The sequence below is a fragment of the Micromys minutus genome (genome assembly GCF_963924665.1).
Source record: "Micromys minutus genome assembly, chromosome: 30".
Taxonomy (NCBI): domain Eukaryota; kingdom Metazoa; phylum Chordata; class Mammalia; order Rodentia; family Muridae; genus Micromys; species Micromys minutus.
Genome location: NC_137965.1, coordinates 12644305 through 12663896, shown reverse-complemented (window position 1 = coordinate 12663896; position 19592 = coordinate 12644305). Strand labels below are relative to the sequence as shown.

Below are 19592 nucleotides of genomic sequence, written 5' to 3'. Positions count from 1 at the left end.
AAGTTGAAAATGAGTGAGAATATTCTATGTGACTATGTGCAAGCTCTTCCACCTACAGAGGAGTGGAAGAGTTCTTTATGTGTGCCTAAATATATGTATATGATGTGTATACATATATGTGTATGCATATGAGTATGATATATATGGGCATATCTATGATATGTATATTTATATGTGCATGTGTATGATGTATGTGTATGTGTAAGTGTATATGATCTATATGTATATGTATAGGTATATGATGTATGTGTATATATATATATGCATATGATATATATGGGTATGATGTATATGAGAATTATGTACATGTGTATATATGATGAGTATATGTATATGCATATGTGTATGCATATGAGTATGATATATATGGGCATATCTATGATATGTATATTTATGTGTATGATGTATGTGTATGTGTAAGTGTACATGATCTATATGTATATGTATAGGTATATGATGTATGTGTATATGTATAGATATATGCATATGATATATATGGGTATGATGTATATGAGAATTATGTACATGTGTGTATATGATGTGTATATGTATATGCATATGGGTATGATAGATATGGATATATCTATGATATGTATATTTATGTGTATGATGTATGTGTAAGTGTATATGATCTATATGTATATGTATAGGTATATGATGTATGTGTATATGTATATATATGTATATGATGTATATGGGTATGATGTATATGGATATAGGTATGTGTATATGATGTGTATATGTATATGCATATGTGTATGCATATGATATATATGGGTATATATATGATATGTATATTTATATGTGTATGTATATGATGTATGTATAAGTGTATATGATCTATATATGTGTATATGTATAGGTATAGGTATATGATGTATGTGTATGTGTAAATGTGTATATATGTATATGATGTATATGGGTATGATATATATGAGAATTATGTACATGGGTGTGTATATATATGGTGTGTATATGTATATATACATATGGTTTATATGTGTTTTTATATGACGTATATGTATACAACCTATATGTGTATGTGTATTTGTATGTATACACATATTTACATGTAAATATATATACTTACATGGGCAGACTCTGGTTTACGACAGAACAACCTCTGATTTTCCCAGTTTTTTAAAACATTATGTGATGGTCATTTACTGTTCATCAGATTTTGAATTTAGATCCCTCCCACCCCTAGGCTAGCAGCATGTGTTTAACTAACCTCATCCCACATTGGTCAGAGGCAGCAGCTGGAGGCTGGTCAGTAGTGCAGTCATGAGGAAAATTCCAGAGTCTCAGTGGAGTGGGCTGCCAGTACTTTCTAAGCTCCAACCATCACCACAAGCTAATACTCAGTTTAGTAGAATTAGCTAAGTAACTCAGTTATCAGTCTTGGAATCAAAGCTCTGTCACCTGCCAATCATGTGACCTCAGCATGAGGGTGGCTTTTTCACATCTGTGGGCTCTACCACCACCACAGAGCCAACCAACTGTGGGGTCACAATAGCTTTTTAAAAATTGGCTTTTAAAGTGGATATGAATAAATATTTTGGCATCATTCTTTAAGTAATACATTATAATACAGAATTACACAGCATTTCCATTGTTAGCAACTGTAATTATTGAGAGATGATCTGATCAACCTTACTCAGGAGGATGTGTACTAATTATATGCAAATACTGTGTCTCTTTATATAACAGACTTGAAAGTATTCGGGCTTGGTTACCGTGGAGAGGGTTCTTGGCAGTGAGGCCTCAAGGATGACATGAGATAAGGGAGGGTTGTTTTTATCTACCTTAGTGAGAATACCAACAGCAGGAATTTGACGATGGGCTTCTGTGGACTAGGCATCTAAGTTCACGGCCGCTGGCACAGTAAACGCTCGATGGCAGGCTTTGGTAAGACAGTTGTCTCAAATGGAAACAGCTGCCTTAGAGTTGGATGCCTTACATAGTCTCCGTGTTTGCTGGACAGGAGAACAGGCAAAGGCCAGAGATGTTGTGTAGAGGTTATTCACAGAAACCTCACCCTTGAAATGTTCTCTCTGACCGTGTTTCAGTTCATTTTGAATAAAATACAAAACCACTGATGGGAGCACTCTCGACCCAGCCCTAAATCTTCAAATCCCCTGTGGAGCGGGGGAGGACTCTGCTGAGCAAACCTTCTGCTTACTCCTACTCTGCAGGGCTCACTAGAAGTGTGTAACATGAGCAAAGGGGTAGGGGGCCATATGCTTGCATAGTCCTTGATGGCCACTGTTAGCATGCACATGTGTGTTTCATGCACGGGCCAATAGTACACTGCTCATTAACTCTGTGACTTTTGACAAAAGTGTCATATTTTCAAATTTTGTTTCTTGTTGAATCTTCTCCTGAAATTTCTTATTCCCTCCTCGTCAGACTTGAAGCTGATTCTACATAATTCTCTCCTGCTGAGCATAGCTTGTTCCCCATTCATAATAAATATAAATATGTATATACTATGAATATATATATGCTACATGGGGTTGTTCAGAGCTAAGAGTGAAAGGGCAACTTATATATGCATATGTACACACACACACACACACACACACACACACACACCTTAGGCATATTTGTGGAAGTGGAACTTATGGGTTAAATGGTATTGCATATAATATTCTTTTAAAGATCCATTTTTATTATTTTAATTATGTGTATATGTGTGGGTATGTGCCTGTGAGTGCAGGTACTCACAGAGATTAAGAGAAAGCATCCAAGAAGGCTTGAGCTGCAGCTATGAGGTTGTGAGCCATCTTCATGTGGGTACTGGGGGGTTGAAGCAGGGTCCTTTGTGAGATCAGTATACTAAACCATCTCTCCAGACCCTGAATGTTATGTTTAATAGCCTTCCAAAATTATGTCTGATTGGTACCCTCCCCTTCTCCATCACTGGGCAGCTTAGTCCGAAATGTGGGCATGGTCCTGCTCACACCATGCAGCTGTAGAAGAGTTATTGTGAAAGAAGTCTAATGACATCCAGGCAACAGTTGAATGTCTCCCCTTCCCAGCTCTCTATGAGTCTCTCACAGCCCTCACATCCGGACATCTCCCTCAATAAGAAGTGATGAATGCTAAAGACCCACAGCACGAGTCTATACCTGTGCCTTAGTCAGGAGAGTGAATGCTGATTGTGCAGACTTGGATAGGGCCCAGTGATGCACACAGGTCTCCTTGCCAATACTGAAACCTCTTCTGGGTATTTGTATCTGGTGTGCAACTAATTGCTGATGCCTGTCACCTTGTGGATTCTTCCTTTGAAGAGCTGTGCCGCTATATCTTGGCCTCAGAGCCAAAAATCAAGATGAGGTAGTGGAGGAAGATGTGGACTATGGCAGGGTTATCTTAAAACCCAAATAAAGCATAACAGAGTAAGCCTGCTTCCTTATGGAGACATCCCTGTGTACTGCAAGGTCCTTAAAAAGCACCCATAAAGCCTTGGATGGACAAACAGAGAGACATCCAGACTCAGGCAGCTCAATACAAGCATCTAGCAGGTCAACTATAACATACCATTTCCACTCTGTAGCAGAAATTACTTTCCCAATTACCAATGAATAATCCCCAAGGACTACCCCCCCCCATTACTCTGTCAATGGAAAACTAATTTGCCTCTTAGTCATGAAGTGAGTATCCAAGAGAGTTTAGATCAGTGATTATGAGCTTAAAGCCCCCACATTTCTTCTGTCTGGCTTTCCTTGGATGATCCTCGTTGAGTGAGCACTGTCTGAATTTTGTTCCTGGCAACAAAATGAGGATTTCAGTTCTTGTTTTCTGCCTTCAGGCTCTGGCAAGCATTAGAAATGTGGCTTCGTCTTGTCCACACCACCCTGCGTGAGTCATTCATGATCACTCATCGTGGGAGGCTGAGCTTGAACCTAAGCCAGGTTGGTTTCTGTTCCTGGCACGGAATAAGTGACTATTTGCTCTATCTCATAGCAAAAAAAAAAAAAAAAAAAAAAAAAAAAAAAAAAAAAAATAGCTTCAAGGTTTTCTCTGGATAAAATCCACAAACTAAGGAACACCAGCTTGAATCATATGAGAGTTGTGATAAAAACAGTCGTAAAGAAAGAGCAATTAAGAATGTATTTCATCTTAGAAGGTATACAGTGTTTAATGGAATTAAAATTCCCGGCAAAGGCATAATGCAATATAGTGTTGTCATTTTGCATGACCACAAAACAGTAAAAGAATGTATAAAACTGGACTTCATTAAGACAGAGCATTGCTCCTCTTCTGCTCCTCAATTATTTGTCCAGGGCACAATGACAATACATAGACTTTTCTTGTATTTGTCACTCTGAATTGTACACCATGTTCATGTTGTTGTTTTAGTTTGTTTGTTTAATGAGTGTGGGGGTTTGAATATGCTTGGCCCAGGGAGTGGCACTGTTAGGACCTAAGGTCTTATTGTAATAGGTGTGGCCTCACTAGAGCAAGTATGCTACTGTGGGGCCCCAAAGACACAGAAATGTCTGAAGTCAGACTCAGGGACTTTCCAGTTATCCCAAGGCTGTGAGATCCTGCCTGTGCCTGACAAAAACAGTGGCCCAGAGTAATTCTCAGAAAAACCACAGAATATACGGACTGATAGCCACCTGGCTCTCTAGAAAGCCCTAGGTAGGGTCCTGATGCATGTGATAATTAGCTCATGTTCTAATCACCCAATTCTGAGAAACAAAACAGGGACGAAAACCCACAGAAATTGCTGGCTGACAGCCACAAGGTCTCATGGAAAAGACCCAAATACACATCATCATCAGCCTAAACACCCTCATCCAATGAATCCAAAGGTTTCCACCACTGTAACCCACCAATGTGATGTCACCATCCCATATTGTTGCTGAAATCTGCCCTCAGAAATGTATAAAAATTGTGTGCTTTGAAACCTTGGGGTCATCTCTGTCCCACTTGCAGAATGACTCCAGTATACTGGACTTAGCAATTAATTAAACTTCTTGCCTATTGCATTGGAGTCTCAGTCTATCTCTGTCTCTGTGGGAGTGGACACCCTGATTGTTGGGTCATGCGGGTCCAACACTAGTCTGGGAGTGGGCTTTGAGCCCCTCCTCTTAGCTGTCTTCTGGTTCTCTTCAGAAAAGATGTAGAACTTTTAGTTCCTTCTGTAGTGCTATGCCTGGGTGGACACTGCCAGGATTCCCACTTTGAAGATAATGCACTGAATCTCTGAAGTGTAAGTTATTCCCAATTAAATGCTGTCCTTTATAAGAGTTACCTTAGTCATGGTGTTTCTTCTGACGAATGGAAATCCCAACTAAGACAGAAATTGGTACCAGGGAGTAAAATATTGCTGTAATAGACTTGACCATATTTTTGTTTGGAGAAATGTGGATTTGGAGACTTTGGATTTGGCCAGCTGTGGAATGCTTTAATTTGGACTTAATGGGCCATGCAGGAGGGATATAGAAGACACTGGTGCTAAGGGTGATTTGAACTCTGGAAATCATTCTTATGATGTTTTAGTGAAGAATGTTGCAGCTTTCTGCCCTTGTCTGAAGAGTCTGCCTGAGGCTAAGAAAAAGGAATTGATTTTAATTGCATCAACCAAGGAAGTCTCAGGAAAGCCCAGCATAGGTTTTATCCTCTGCTTTACTATCATGAAGACTGTGCTGATCAAGCACAGCAAGCTTATATAGGAAAAACACAAAATGTATGGTTCAAAGAGCAAAAGGGCACCAGGAGATGGAATGAAGCTGGATCCCATGTTCAAGGATATTAAATGGAATTAAGGGAGTGGTGGCTTTGGGGCAAGATCTCCCCCATCTAGTTATTGTGTTTGCCATTGAACAAGGAAGAGTTATTGTGTTTGCCATTGAACAAGGAATAGTTATTGTGTTTGCCATTAAACAAGGAATAGTTATATCATGTTAGGTATTATTATTACTTAGCCATTGTTTTCATTTGGACTTTTAATCTAGAATGAACTGCAGCCCCCAAAATGGAAAGTACAGGCTTTTGATTCTGATCTTGAGGCACAGTGACCATGAAAAGCTTAGGCCTGGGCATGGGAGTGCACACCTTTAATCCCAGGAGACAGGGAAGGAAATCTCTGAGTTCATTGACAGCCTGGTGCAGAGTGAGTTCTAGATAGAGAAATGTTTAAGTCCAGGTAGAATAATACATAACTTTAATTCCAGTGTTCAGGAGACAGAGCCATGTAGACCTCTGAGTACATGGTCAGTCTACAGAGCAAGGTTCAGGACATCCAGGTGATAATTTAATAGAACAAGGAGGCCATATTTCAGCTCTAACAAGCAGCAGAACTAAGGAGCTTTAGTCATGTGGCTCTGGCTTTAGAGTCAAGGGACTACTGGGACAACTGATGTAGGTGGAGGTGTTTCTCTAATTGGTTCTTGGTTGTGTCAATAAAGACAGCAGAAACTAATTACTGGGTGAAAGAAAAAGGTGGGATTTCAGGGTCCCAGGAGGAAGAGGAGGGGATGAGATAGAGAGGGAGCTTTGGGGTTAGGTTTTGGGGAGAGGAACACATCACCATGCACGGCTTGGGGGCAACTAGAGCTGCCACCGGAATTCTGATATGGGATAGCTGATGACTTTAGGACAATAGAGACTGTGCCCAGCAGTTGTGTTACCTGGATGATTTAAAAGTGTTAAAACTGTCTGGTTTTTCCCATCCACAGCAACTCAGGAGGGCAGGAGAAAAGGCTCAGCTGGGGCAGACAGTGATGGGGGTGGTTGATGAACCGTGACCCAGCAAACAAATTCAGTTCGCTAATGGCATCCTGGGCTTCCTTTTCTCAAACAAGTGAAGACAGATTATTTATATCACATAGGCACATATGCTCTTTTAAATATGCGGTTCCTGTACAGCTGACAGGGTTTCTTCTACACCACATGCCTGATCTCACTTACAGGACACACCCACCAACTCCAACCCACACCACTGTTGCTAAACCCTATTGTGTCAGATCGACTTTTTCAGTTCCTGCACATACAAGGGAGCTTGTGGTCTTGTCTTCCGGTGCCTGCTTTGTCTCCATATAATGTGCATTTCTCGGCTTAAGTCAGGATCTCATTTTTCATTGCCTGTTGACAGACATGTTGGCTACTCATATCTTAGCTGTTGTACACAGTGTTGATCTCAGTACATACCCTGGGGTGAGTCAGCTGGATCATAAGGTAAATATATTTTTAGCTTTGTGATTTGAAAGAGCAAGATGTACGGCAGAACGTCTATGTGCCGGTGCTGTTTTAAGCTTCTTGTGTGATTCAACTATATTCTCAGGTATAGGGCTCAGATCCTACAACCATACCCTACCTGGAGGGAAGAATTTCCAACACTTGCTGACCTCTCTGATAAGCCAGGCACACGTCTGGATGCTACAGTACATTCTGCTTCCCAGACTGAGGATCCCAGGACCTAACCTGACAGACCCAGAGGTGGGCGAGCAGTCATACCACTGCAGATGCATGCAGTCATGGAGCCCATGCGACACTGTGCGTGAACCCTCTGGAGGACTGGGAAACTCAACACAGCCTGCTGGTGGAGAGGGTGGTCTAGGCTCAGGTAAGATATTTTACAAGGAGGAAACTATACGGGGCAGTTCAGAAACCCCAAGAATTCAGGGGCAATGGACAGAACCACAACTCGAAGCAGTGAGGCAGGGGTCAGTTTTTAGGAAAAGAGTGGAACGACCCGATCATTCTGATACTGGGAGTCAAGACTGGACCCGGAAAAGCCCATTCTAAGATGGCGGTAGAGATCTACCGAGGCTCCGCGCGGTCAGATTTATAAGGTATTAGATAAGCTGGGTGGCTCAGTGTTTTGGGGAAGGATGGGAACCAAGGTTTGGCCTAGCAACCAGCAGGATCACCCAGGAAATCTGGTGACGCCACTGAAGCAAGGGCAGGAAGGAAGGTCAAGAGTGTCCACAAATGGGGTAAGAGATGTGAAGGCAGGGAAACGAACTCCTGCTTCACGGGACGAACATCAGCTGGGCTGATCCATCCTGGCAGTTATCCTGCACCTATCCCATTTTCCTGACTGTTAACATACATGGGATTCCATTAATACCTGGAAAGCTTTATGAGCTTCAAGTCTCATGTTTCTCTGCAGTGGGAAAGGGGGGGGGGGTTATGGAAATGAATATATCAGAGCCTGGGAGAGACTTGGAATAGGAGCAAGCAGGGCCCAACACACATTGCTCATCTTGTTTCTCTCTTAATCCAAGAACATGGCTGGGTCCTGTGATGAAGACACCGAGAAAAGCAACAGGATTAAATGCTTGCACGTACTTGGAACATGAGAGGCTAGCTCCATTGGGCGCTTGGGATTCCCATCTGCAGAGAACACACCACATGCCCCCCCTCCAAGCATGTTCTACTGTCATACACACAAACAGGCTTGTAAGCAGCTCCCTTTATTTGAGTAAATAGCTTGTAAATAAATCATTGGTAAACATTACAAAATTAAATACATTTTCAAAAGCTTGCCAGTATACGGAAAATTCACAAACATAGTTCTCTTAAAAAATAAAATATGTTCAAAGCACCCTTGATATAAATTGCCTGGTCCCTGTTTTCAGACAGGGCCACCTGGAGACTTCTTATGGCAGGCAGGGTTCCCAGGGGGAGGCAGCAGGGGCTTCCTGGAAGGAAGGGCTTTTCCTCAGTTTTCACCCTGCCTACATCCCATGTGAACTACTCAAAGAGCTGGTATGTAGCTGTGGGGTTAGGATAGGTAGTGAGCCTAGCTCCCCACATGGAAATCAAGGTCACAATCAGGACTATGAAGCACTGAGAGAAACCAGAGATGAAGCCAGACTTCTAAACCAACAAAGGTCTTGAGGGGGCTTCCTAATCTCTATATTTCTCAATTCTCAGTTCACACTTCTGGATGGATGGTACCAGAACAGAAGAGGCCAGAATCTACTTCTAAGAAGGAAGAGGCTCAATCTGTTAGTTTCTTCTTGACCTGCTTTCATGGACAGAGATAATTCAGCGTATTGCGTTGAAAGCAGAGGACCCGTTGCTACACGGGGCTTTCTTTCTGCACTGTAAAACTCTGTTCAGGAAGTGTAGGCATTTCTTTATAAATCAGGCTGGTTCTTAAAATTAAGAATTTATAAAACTTAAAAAAAAAAAAAAACAATCCACAATGAGTCAGTAAGTACATGACCTGGCGAAGCCTCTCAACCAATGAAATAATATTTACGAAGTAAGCCCTTGACCAACTCAACACATGTGTAGTATGGTGCATTATAATAATGAACACACTGAGTTCTTTCGCTTTGGTGCAGAAAGTGGATGCTGAAGGTGGACCACATTTGTCTGAAGAATGCCTGGAGGCCTTTCGCAAACACATGTGCTGTGACCATGTCTAACAGAGGACAAGCATAGGTTTATTCCATGAAACCTGATACAAAGCTCACACCTCTATTTTTAACTTAGTGTTTGTAGATATATACAAGCATGAAATATTTTTTGACGTCTAAGTCAAATGTATAACTTAAAAATGTCTCACCAAACTGACCGTAAAGAAACCATCTTCCCTGTATAGTAAAATCCTAAATTACGGCTGAGTCCTTAGAGAAAACATGGCCTGGCCTTGCCCATCCTTGTGGATACATCTGCTTTGATATCCTTGATTGGGCAATAGTCCAAGCTGTAGTAACTCTGCCATTAAAATATTACAGTAATAAAAATCCTTTAAAACAACAAAAGAAGAAACACTTTTGAATAAATGTCTACCCCCCCTCACATACACACATACACACCAAAAAATGTTGTAAAAGACAACTATGGTTATTTTTTTTTTTTTAATAAAAGTATCTGTAGAGTCCAAATCCCAGGTCTCTTTCTTCATCTCTGAGAGAATTTTACCCTGTTGCAAAAATCATATGCTCTTCTTCTGAGGAGGGCTCAGCTTCCTCATGCCTCTTATCCGGGAGAGCAGCTCTCTGATGAATTCCTAAAAGACATCAAGGGCATTAGTACAAGAGGCCATATTATTCCATCCCATACTCGAGAATGTGTCTAGAGTTTCTGATTTCAGCTGACATTAATGAATCTCGTATGTGTTAAACTCCAATGTAAAATAGGAAAGAGAGTTTTAGGAAAAACAGAAACACGCTTAAATTCCACAGCCCAAGCCTTCTCCTTGCTTTCATCTCTGAAGGGAAAGATCCAGGTCACTGACAGCCACAGATGTCCTTCATGTGGACTTTCCAGGCATATTTGACGTCCGTGCTCAGTCTTATCAGTCTTAGGGTGTGTATGCACAACATATAGATGACTTGTAGATCCTGGCCATGGAGTATCAGCTTAGACTCTAAGATTCTATCATTTCCAAGATGGTTGCAGACATCCCTAGACCTCAGCCGGATCAGCAAGGCTAGACCTCAGGTTCTCACAGCCGAGTATCAGATCTACCCAGGGGATTTAGTTCCGGACTGCTGGACCCACCCTGGCTGAGTGCACAAGGATAGGAAGTGACAAAGTGCCTTTTTGGCAAGCTCCAAAGTGAGGCTGATGCTGACAACCAGTTCTCTCCAGCTGGTTAAACTGTAGACAGTGACCTCACGTGGGTAAAGTCACATGCAACAGAAAGTGGCAGTCATGAGATATTCGTCAACAGTACAAGGTTTTTGCACACACAACCCCCAAGATGCATGCAGACTTGTTTGTATAATAATCCAAAGCATTCCTCAGGGCACTTGCCCACGATGGGTCACATGACACCACTGCATCTTTGGCTCAGAATATACATGTACACCTTGCGCTATGTGTGCTGATCATGAAGAAACAGCACCCTCAGCTCAAATGGTCAACCACTGCACTGGAGTGGCTTTACTGCACTTCCTTTGTTTTCTGACATCATGGAAACATAAATGATTCAAATATATGTATATAAGATGCCTTTTAATATTTTCTACTGTCCAACATAGAAGTATCAAATTAGTAGATCCTTGTTGATCTACATCAACATCCTGTATGATGTTAAAAGCTTTGAGTCTTTTAAAAAATATTGCTTACTTTAATTTTACACATACATACACATTTGTCAATCATCCAATGAATTTTGGCTTGGGATTGGGGCAGAACTTTAAAAAATTTTTTTAAACGGCTCTAGAAATCGGTCTTTCATTTTGTACTGTTTCTATGAAGTGTCTGTATTTGTGGTATTGAGCAATTCAGTGGCACTCAACCTCATTCAGGGGTCAAATGACTCTTTTACAGGAGTTGCTTAAAGACATAGGAAAACACAAATATTTACATTATGATTTTTAATAGTAGGAAAATTACAGATATGAAGCAGCAACAAAAATAATTTCATGTTCTTTACCACAGCATGAAGAACTGCATCAAAGGGTCACAGCATAGGAAGGTTGAGACCCACGGAGTCACATCAACCAATTATGAAAAAAAAAATACCGCAATTTTCTCATCCTGAAGTCTCAAATATTTAACCATGCTTTCCTCTTCATGTAAAAATAAACAAGTATGTTGTTAGCATAAACTTTTGTTCTTGCCTTAATAAATGGTAAAACTACATGTATTGGCTGGTTTTGTGTCAACTTGACACAAGCTGTCGTTAACACAGAGAAAGGAGCCTCAGTTGAGGAAATGCCTCCATGAGATCCAGCTATAAGGCATTTTCTCAACTAGTGATCAAGAGGGGAGGGCCCAGCCCATTGTGGGTGGAGCCATCCCTGGCCCAGCCCATTGTGGGTGGTGCCATCCATGGGCTGGTAGACCTGGGTTCTATGAGAAAGCAGGCTGAGTAAGCCAGGGGGAGCAAGCCAGTAAGTAACATCCCTCCATGGCCTCTGCATCAGCTCCTGCTTCCTGGCCTGCTTGAGTTCCAGTCCTGACTTCCTTTGGTGATGAACAGCGATATGGAAGTATAAGCTGAATAAACTTTTTGCTCCCCAACTTGCTTCTTGGTCATGATGTTTTGTGCAGGAATAGAAACCTGACTAAGACACTATCTGTGTAACAAAGAATTGTTTTAAAATAAATTTATTTGTAACTTATAAATGTCTTTAATATAATTTATTGTCATTGATGTTTTTTGGTTTGTATTTCTGCTTTAAATATCTACATACTAGAGTTGTGCAAAATTTTCTAAGGCAAATACATTGTTTGCATGTATGAAATTATCAAAGGACAAATAAAAATACTATGCTAATAAAAGAGGAATTATTGTGTGGGAAGATCCTGCTAGGACAAAAGTTTCAGATTCCTTGCTCTAGGGCATACAAAGAATCTTCAGGGTTTTATTTTCTTCTATGAATCATACAAACAAACAAAACTAAAATCACATTTGATGTTACCAATCAGTACCGACACACACCTGCATTAAAATGCACAGAATAAGTTCCTGCTATATACAGTCTTCTGCGTTCTATTCTAAACTTATTTACAGAGAAATGTTCTGGAGGCTTACTAAAGTAGTTTCGTGATCTTTATTCATTTAATCACCCATGTTTGATTTATGTAGAATTGGGATGAAACTCAGGGCTTCGTGCAAAGGAATCCAGAAACTGAGCTATATCTCCAGTCTTAGTGATTGGCTGATGGACCAGAAACCAAAGACTGAGCACTGTTCTATAATTCCTATGTCCTACCATTAAGAAGGTGCCATTTCGCCTTGTAGTTTTAAGTGCTTGGCTGTTATCAAAGTTACATTTAATAAGTGACAATTACCAGCTTTTCCTGTTTTATATTTGTAAAGACAAAGCTGGTAGCCAGCTGGACTTTCTGGTCAGTGAGGAAAGATAGAATTAACTGTCAGACCAGGGCCAACAGAGAGCAGATGGGAATAAACTGGTTTTATGGAAGTATTGTGGTTTAATTATGTGGAGACCTTCCAAAAACTGGCTCTCTGGCTCTCTCCTCCTGCCAACCATCCCCTGAAGTCATAAACTACCCAGACTTGGTGCGCTCTGCACCGGTCTCTGTCCGTAAACCACGATAAGCTTTACCATTTGATACTTTGCACACCACTGCCACAATTTGATTTTTAACAGCCTTTGCTAGCATAAAACTAATATGCGCATTTGCTTAAATATCTGGAGAATACAAACCAGCAGTGGTAATACTCCTTAGGATTAACCACACCGAATGGATTTGCTAGTATGAATGTTGCTCTTAGCTACTTAGATCTCACTGTCTGAGCTTTCTCGTTTATTTGACATTATGTCAAGTTTTGCCCTACTACATGAATCTCTTCAGATTTTTTATAATCAACAGCACAACTGAGACCTGTACGCTTCGGTAATTCTCCTCAGTCTACATAATGCCTTTTGGAGGTTGGTCCCACAACCTGGTCAGATAACTCACACAGCTTAATTTGTCCTTGACAGTGGATAGGAGAGAAATAAGATGAAAGCCCTGTTTTAATTTTCAGTACACCTCTCTGACTTAAAGAATTTTTATAGATGAAATAAGATATTTTTTTTCTCATTTATATTTAATGTTCATTTCGAAAACCTGAATTTTTCACTGTCCACTTCACTCTGTGGTTTAAGCAGGCTATAACATTTGGCCCAGTCAGTTTTTGTTTCGATATTTTGGAAACTGTTATGCAAATCATTGTTGTGTATGTAAATGTTATGCAAATGACCTGCTAGAGTCAAGTATTCCATTTTAGGTTTCCTCTTATGCTAAAATCCAAGGTCAGAATCTGAAAGCCTGTTATTTATTTCATGAAAGCCTTTGGTAGTTTTGCACTGTGGTAAAAAGACTTTCACAAAGATAAAAACCACATGAGGAACAGCAAAATTAATTGTGTGTTTGTGTGTGTGTTTGTGTGTGTGTGTGTGTATTATATCACAACAAACATATGTGGGTCAAAGGACAACCTTGGGGGTTTGGCCCTTTCCCTCCACGAAGTGGTCTCAGGGATCAAACTCAGACAGTCAGTCTTGGAAGCAAGTGCCTTTATTCTCTGAGTCATCATTCTGTGCCCTCTATTTACTTTTATAGAAACCTTCTGTCTATATTCTAATATACTGCCTGTGCATGGGATGACTCACCTTGGCTGTCTATCAATTTGACTACATCCGGAATCAACTAAAACCCAAATTGCTAGGCACGCCTTCAAGGGGTTTTCTTAATCAGAATATGTCATACATGAGATACATTTTCTAGTGCGCTCCCCATAAAAGACCATGAAAAAAGAAAACCTTTGCTTTTTGCCTACTCACCTTCACTCCTATTGGCGAGTTCATCTCCCCTGTTGCTGTGGCCATTATTAAATCCAATGTCTTCAGGATTCTAGCATGGCATCAGCTTTCTCAGAACTCTCTGGGATTCTAACACTAGGTTGGGACTGTTGAGACATCCAGCCTTGTGGACTGAACGGCTACTGAATTCCCTGGCCATCCCATTGTAATAACCATCCTTGTACTAACCGACTGTGTCCTGTAGATCAGTCTAATAATATCTCTTTTAAATATGGGTCCCATTAGTCTGTTCATTTAGAGAATTCAGACTAATAAGATATTCATAAATGCCTGTTTAAATTATTCTTTAAATTTGCATATTCAGGTTTGGGAAAAGCATCAAGGTGGGTATGTATTCTGCACACAAAAAACGTGACCACGACACTTGCCCACAAGGCTTCTGTCAAGTTCCCAATGATTCTCCAGGGAGACTCAAGGATTTCTAGTCAAGAATACTGTGGTGGCTACAGGTCTGTTTCTCCAGGGTACTTTGGGCCAGTGACAATATATCCCATTTATTTCCAAAACTCACCTTTGGGCTAAGGACATAGATTTAGTCAAAGGTGAAGTGACTTCTGTCCGAAGGCATGAATCAATTGGCAAGCTTTGAGGATGCTTGGTAGGGTTTGTTGACAGTGCAGGTACAAAGACCTTCAGACAAAAAGGCAGGGATGGATGTCCCTGGCACAGAGGACCAGAGTCAGGAGGTAGGAAAATACTGGAGGTCATAAGGCCAGACTGACAGAACCTAGTAGGCTACCTAACAGAATTTGTCTTTGCACTGAAGAGCTACAGGAGACCCTGAAGCACAGAACGGTGTAATCAGAATTAGGTTTCTAAAGCAGCCTCTTGGAAGCTGTGTAATGAATGGCTTCCGAAGACATAAAAGGAAGGAAGGTACCACAGTTTAGATCTATGGTAGTAAATCAGGCGATCAATGCCACCGTGAACACTGTACCTGTGAATCAGTACAAGTACATATCATCTTTTTATCCCAGGGTAGACACTGTTCACTTTCTGTCGTTAATAGAACTAATTTTAGTTCCATTAGGCTCAGCGCACACCGTACATTCCATATAAGAGTTTCTCAGTGCCACCCAGCTCTTCCCAGTAAGACTACTACCTAGTGTTTGTTCTTTCTTATCTACCAGCCTCCATCTTAAGCCCTTCACAAATATTTAGCTCTCTCAAGTCTGCGGGCAAGGATTTCTACTGTACCAAACCAGAGAAGGCCCTTGATTCAAGAAATTTGCCAAGTGCTTTTGTTGAAATCAAGATTTGTTTCGACCCTCTGGTCCTACGCACTATGCAATACTGCCTTGCACATGAGCTGCACACCCGTCCCTAGCACTAAGCATGAGATGTGTGGCTCCTCCATCCCTAGTCCATCTTTAGATCTTCAAGGTGGGCTTTTCACCCTTACCCTAAGTTCTTTTATGGTGTGTGTGTGTGTGTGTGTGTGTGTGTGTGCATGAGAGAGAGAAAGAGAGAAAGAAAGGTTGTGTGTGAGTATGTATGAGTGTGTATGTATATGTGTGTATGTATATGTGTGTGTGTGTGTTTGAGTGCATATATATGTGTGTGAGAGTATATGAGATTATGTGAGAGAGTGCATGAGTGGGTGGGCATGAGTGTGTGTGTGTGTGTGTGTGAATGTGTTTGAGTGTGTGTGTGTGCGTGAGAAAGTATGTGAGTGTGTGTGTGAGTGAGTATGAGTGTGTGTGTGTATGAAAGAGTATGTGAGTGTGTGTCTACGTGTGCATGCATGTGTTTGAGAGTGTGTGTGTGTGAGTGTATGTGAGAATGTGTGTGAGTGTGTGTATGTTTGTGTGAGTATGAGTATGTATGTGAGTGAGTATGAGTGTGTGTGAGTATGAGTGTGTGTGAGTATGAGTGTGTGAGTGAGTATGAGTGTGTGTGTGTGTGAGTATGAGTGTATGTGTAAGTGAGTATGTGTGTGGGTATGAGTGTGTGTGTGCAAGTGAGTATGAGTGTGTGTGTATGTGTGTGTGTGAGTATGAGTGTGTTTGTGCATGTGTGTGACAACAATGGAGGAGTCTTCCTCCATTACTTTCCACCTTATTTGTTGACTCAAGATCTCCCCGATTCTGAAGTTTGCACACTCAGCTGGCCTGGTTGGTTGTCAGCCTTCTCCTGTCTCTGTCTGCCATTACTGGGACAACAGGGACAAAGTTCTGTGGCCCGGTTTCTTCCATGATTGCTAAGAACCTACAGTCAGGCCTTCATGTTTCTTCAGCAAGCACTTTGCCCACCGAACCATCTCTCCATCCCTCTGTCGTCCGTTTTAAAACACAAGAGTGCAGAGCAGTATCTGCTCTGTTCTCTAGCCTTGTGTCCCTGGACCCTGATCTAGGTAGGCCAGTGTGATCTGACACAGACAGCCCCTTCTTTTGGCCATAGCTCCCAGTTTTCCAGAAACTTCTTGCTGCCTCAGCCCCACAGCATGTTTTCTCATAGCATGCCATAGCCTATGCCACACAGTCATGGATTTCCTACAACCCCCCACTTTCTCATTTTGCCCCTGAGGTACCCTCCTCCACTAAGTATTGCTCTAGATGGGCGCTGGAGCCTCATTCCCAAGCCTTTGTTAACATTTGCTGCTGTGCGCAGATTTCACAATGCAGTTTTACACAGGACCCTCGGGGTACCTTTGTTCATATTTTACAGCCAGGAGTGAACCACAGAGACTTCCCATTAATGCTCGTCACATTTAATTCAAGTCCCAAATGGATACATGGCCATCTGTTTACAACTTGGAAGATTAGTGGCAGACATCAGGGAGGACTAGAGTGTGGAGCTTTATTTTTACACGATTGGGGGACAGTGAGAATGGGGAGTCTCTCACTTCCCTGAAGGAAGCGGTGCTGGATTTTGAAGGGCGATTGCTGTGTCTAAATACCTGCTAGTGTGGGGCATCTGTGACCACAGGGGTCTGCGTTCAGCTGTCCCCTTCCTGTCAGACACATCTCTGCCTGTCTTTTGACTCATCCACACTTCCAGAAAGACATATCAATGACAACTAAATTGAAATGTGTGTCCTTCTACTGGTTCTTGGGTTGCTTCCTCTACTAAACTAGTCAGCTCTTACAAAGCTCTATCCACCCATCCGAGGACTAGAGGAAGTAAGTTTTTGAGAAAATGGTATTATCTCTTAATTAATTAATTAGATCATTTTAAAAAGGCATAGCCATACATAACCCAAACTGGCATTAAATTCACTGAGTAGCTGAGAATGACCACGAACTCCTGATCCCCCTGCCTCCACATCCCTAACACTGAGGTGACAGGCAAACAACTCCTCATCCAGTTTATATGGCACTGGGGAGTCGAATCCAGCATTTCACACCTGCTAGGCAAGCCCTCTGCGAACTGAGCCCCCATCTCAGAATGTCCTAAGACGAGTTCTGGCAAAGGCATTGAGCCCAGTTTACTCTGCTGTAAGCACGGCTTGCACAGCAGTTTGAGACGACGGACTTTGAGTTCAGAACGCCTTCTTCTTTGTGGTGTGAGTTCTTTAGAAATGTGTCGCTCGATTCCCCAATGTTGAAGGCCTTTCTGGGTACTTTTCTATTACTAACATCTAATTAACCCCACTGTTGCCAAAGAACATATTTGACTTGAACCCCTGGCCATGTGAGATTTGCTTCATGGCTTGGAGTATTTCTATGGGAGCGTTTCTATGTGCACATTTTATTTGAAATGCAGGCTGTTTTCAAGTGTGGCGATTCACCACTGCCTTTATATGGCTTCCTCTCTCCTAAGTCCCATGCACTGAGCACACAGAGAGAAAGACTGCATGTGAGCTGCCTCCCACTGCAAGCTGCAGGATTCCCATAGGAAAGCTAAAAGCCATCATCCAAGGCGATTCCCTACCCACAGAGGATGACTTTCACAATACTCAAATGGGGAGATGCATTCTTTAGGGGACTTTCATTCCCTGGTGACATGGTGGGGTGGTGACAAAGTACTTCCTGGTGGGTGTAGATTCTGTCCTGGGATCTGGCCCTGAGTGGTCTGGATACAAGAAAGAAGAAAACTGCATGGTTGATGTTCAACCTCACTACAAGTTACCCATCTGGAGTCAGCGAGTTAAGACTTACCCACCAGCCTGCTGGGTGTTTCAGGATACAGCTCTCCTGAGCTGTCACTGTTAAGGTAAATTTCAATGACACAGCTTCCTTGAGTCTTATAGCAACCTCAATAAAGTCACAGGTTCTCTGTGCTGGGTGTGGGGGACTTTCTGATTTGCTCTGTTTCCAGTGTCCCTCCCTCATCAGGGGTGAACAAATATTTGTGTCCCCCCAGGGAAAGTCACCCAACAACTACTTACTCAGTTCCTCCCTGGAAGTGGGAGAAACAATTGTACAAATGTTTCCCTAGCAAGGCACTAGTGACCACGGATGAGTAGATGTCCTTCCCAGTAGACACAGAGGCTGTCATGAGAGGAGCTACACTAGCTTCTCCCACTACATCTGGATGGAGGGCCACAGTTCCTCAGACTCTTGCCTGTTTTCTTCGCCTTCCACAACCTGAAGAACTGTGGCTAACATATCAGCCATTCCAAGCCACTTGGGTCAAGTAACTTCCGCTCTCAAGAGGTTACAAGTGAGTGTGTTTGCTCTTTTTCACAAAGAACTTGGAACGAATGTGGAAATAATTCCTTCCACAGCATTTCTTAACAGCTACCATACCACACAAATACACAGGCATGGGACACACACATACCCGGTCATCTGTCACATAGACACACAGAGACATGTATTTCTTTCTCTTACACAGGCACACAGGCATGTATCATAAACACAGGCATATATCACACACACAAATATACACACAGGGCCATGTGTTACACAGACACACAGGCATGTGCCACACACGCACAAACGTGTCACACACAGGCGTATGTCACACACACATGTACACACACACACACACTAGCAGCAGGAACAGCAAGCACCCCCCCACCATAACCTCCCTCCTCCACTCTTTCTTTTGAATCTGAACCTGGCGATGTCACACTGTCCCAAACTCAATGGGAAATTCCTACCCTCTTCTTCATCAAACTAGCTTCTGTTAAAACAATTAAAAAATGTGTCAACACTCCAGTCAACACTTTTCCCAATGACCTTGGGCCCTCCTGCCAACTCCTCCCCCCACTCCAGCATTAGCAGCTATCTTTGTATCCAAGTCTTTTTACATTTCAGTTCCCTCTAAGCCTTTTTTTCCTCATGGTGTGTACAGGTTGCTTGGCAACATACCCCATTCTGTTGGCGCTCAGTACCTGTCTAGTGTTCATATACAGGTCACAACTCGCTGGCCACCTTCCGGATC

At 42.0% G+C, this 19592-nt stretch overlaps 1 protein-coding gene across 2 annotated transcripts in view; it reads right to left on the bottom strand.

The window, feature by feature from the left end:
- Nucleotides 1-8413: 8413 nt before the first annotated feature.
- PPP1R14C (protein phosphatase 1 regulatory inhibitor subunit 14C) overlaps nt 8414-19592 on the bottom strand; it is an 84672-nt gene continuing 73493 nt past the window's right edge. For both annotated transcript variants that reach the window (XM_080941766.1, XM_080941767.1), the window contains exon 4: nt 8414-9982. In XM_080941766.1, coding sequence (XP_080797892.1) covers nt 9908-9982 — 75 coding nt within the window. In that variant the 3' untranslated portion in view covers nt 8414-9907. The remainder of the gene's footprint in view (nt 9983-19592) is intronic.